At 49.1% G+C, this 1258-nt stretch overlaps 1 protein-coding gene across 1 annotated transcript in view; it reads right to left on the minus strand.

Annotated features, from left to right (window-relative positions):
- Positions 1-321: 321 nt before the first annotated feature.
- Positions 322-1258, minus strand: part of LOC129683157 (Y-box-binding protein 1-like) — a 1224-nt gene continuing 287 nt past the window's right edge. The window contains exon 2 of the mRNA XM_055615776.1: positions 322-1232. Coding sequence (XP_055471751.1) covers positions 322-1232 — 911 coding nt within the window. The remainder of the gene's footprint in view (positions 1233-1258) is intronic.

The raw sequence follows: 1258 nt of genomic DNA on the forward strand, positions 1-1258 counted from the left end.
TTTTTTGTCATCAGCAGGTGCTTGCGGCTTGTAGATTTTTGTTTTGGAAAAAAAAATCAAGTTGTGAACTTATTGCAAATTACAAATGAATTTCTTAAAAATCTGTTAACCAGCTATGAAACAAAAACCAGGTCTTTTTGCCTTTTTTCTTCTTTCTTAATGCAGAGGTAATGCAGATGGTTAGTGAATCTGGTCAACAGACAAAAAGCAAGCGTTTTTAGTTCTTCACTTCCAATCTTTGTTCATTCATTGCTGGAATTTCGTGTTTATTTGTTTTCGTTGAATGACCAAACTGGATATTAGAAACTGTAAAGCCAGCATTTATTCAGCCCCATCCTGGTCAGCCGCGGGAGCAGACGCGTTCTCAGCTGGTGGATCTGCCGCTTTTGTCTTCTTGTCATCTTGGGCTTTAGTGTTGTCTGGGCGTCTGCGCTGGGAAGAATAACTGACTTGGTGATACCGACAGCGAGGTGGCTGATGACCTTGGGTCTCATCTGGATGTTCTGAGCCCTCTACATTGCCATCCTCTCTGGTCTGTCTTTGCTGAGGAGGGCCCCTGCGGAGTCGTGGTCTGTTCACCGGATAGGTATTTTGTCTTACTGTTCTACTTTGTTCTCCTGAAGCCTGGCTGTAAGCACCCTCCATCACTTCCCCTTGCACAGAGTAGTTGGAAAATTGTGCCCGATGCCCATAGGTTCTCCGCAAATAAAAAGGTGGGAACCTTCGCCTGCCGTAGGGCCGGCGCTGTTGGGCCTGGCCTTCAGGAGCTTTTTCCGGTCTTTCATTCTTTTCCCCACTGTCCCTGTAGTTTTGTTGGTGACTGGGTGGAGGGCCCCTGCGATATCTGTAACGATTGCGATCCACCGCGTACTTACTGCCCTGAACCGGAGCTCCGCCGGGGCCTGTAACGTTTGCCGCCTCCGTACCCTTTTTGCCCTCCACGATGTCAAACTCCACTGTCTCTCCATCACCTACGCTGCGCAGGTATTTCCTGGGGTTGTTCTTCGTGATAGCAGTCTGATGAACAAACACATCTTCCCTGTTGTCATTTCTATTGATGAACCCGTAGCCATTCCGCACGTTGAACCACTTTACTGTCCCTAAAATTTTCGTTGCTATGATCTTCTTGTGGCTCGTGGGGACTACAGATGTGAGGCTGCCCAAGCTACTACTACCAGCGCCACTGTCCCTGGAGCCTGGCTTGGTGTTGGTGGTGCTGAGGGCAGCAGCAGGGGCAGCAGCAGGGGCAGCAGCAGGG

This window comes from Psammomys obesus, unplaced genomic scaffold (genome assembly GCF_907164565.1).
Source record: "Psammomys obesus unplaced genomic scaffold, mPsaObe1.curated_primary_1811, whole genome shotgun sequence".
In the NCBI taxonomy this organism is placed as follows: domain Eukaryota; kingdom Metazoa; phylum Chordata; class Mammalia; order Rodentia; family Muridae; genus Psammomys; species Psammomys obesus.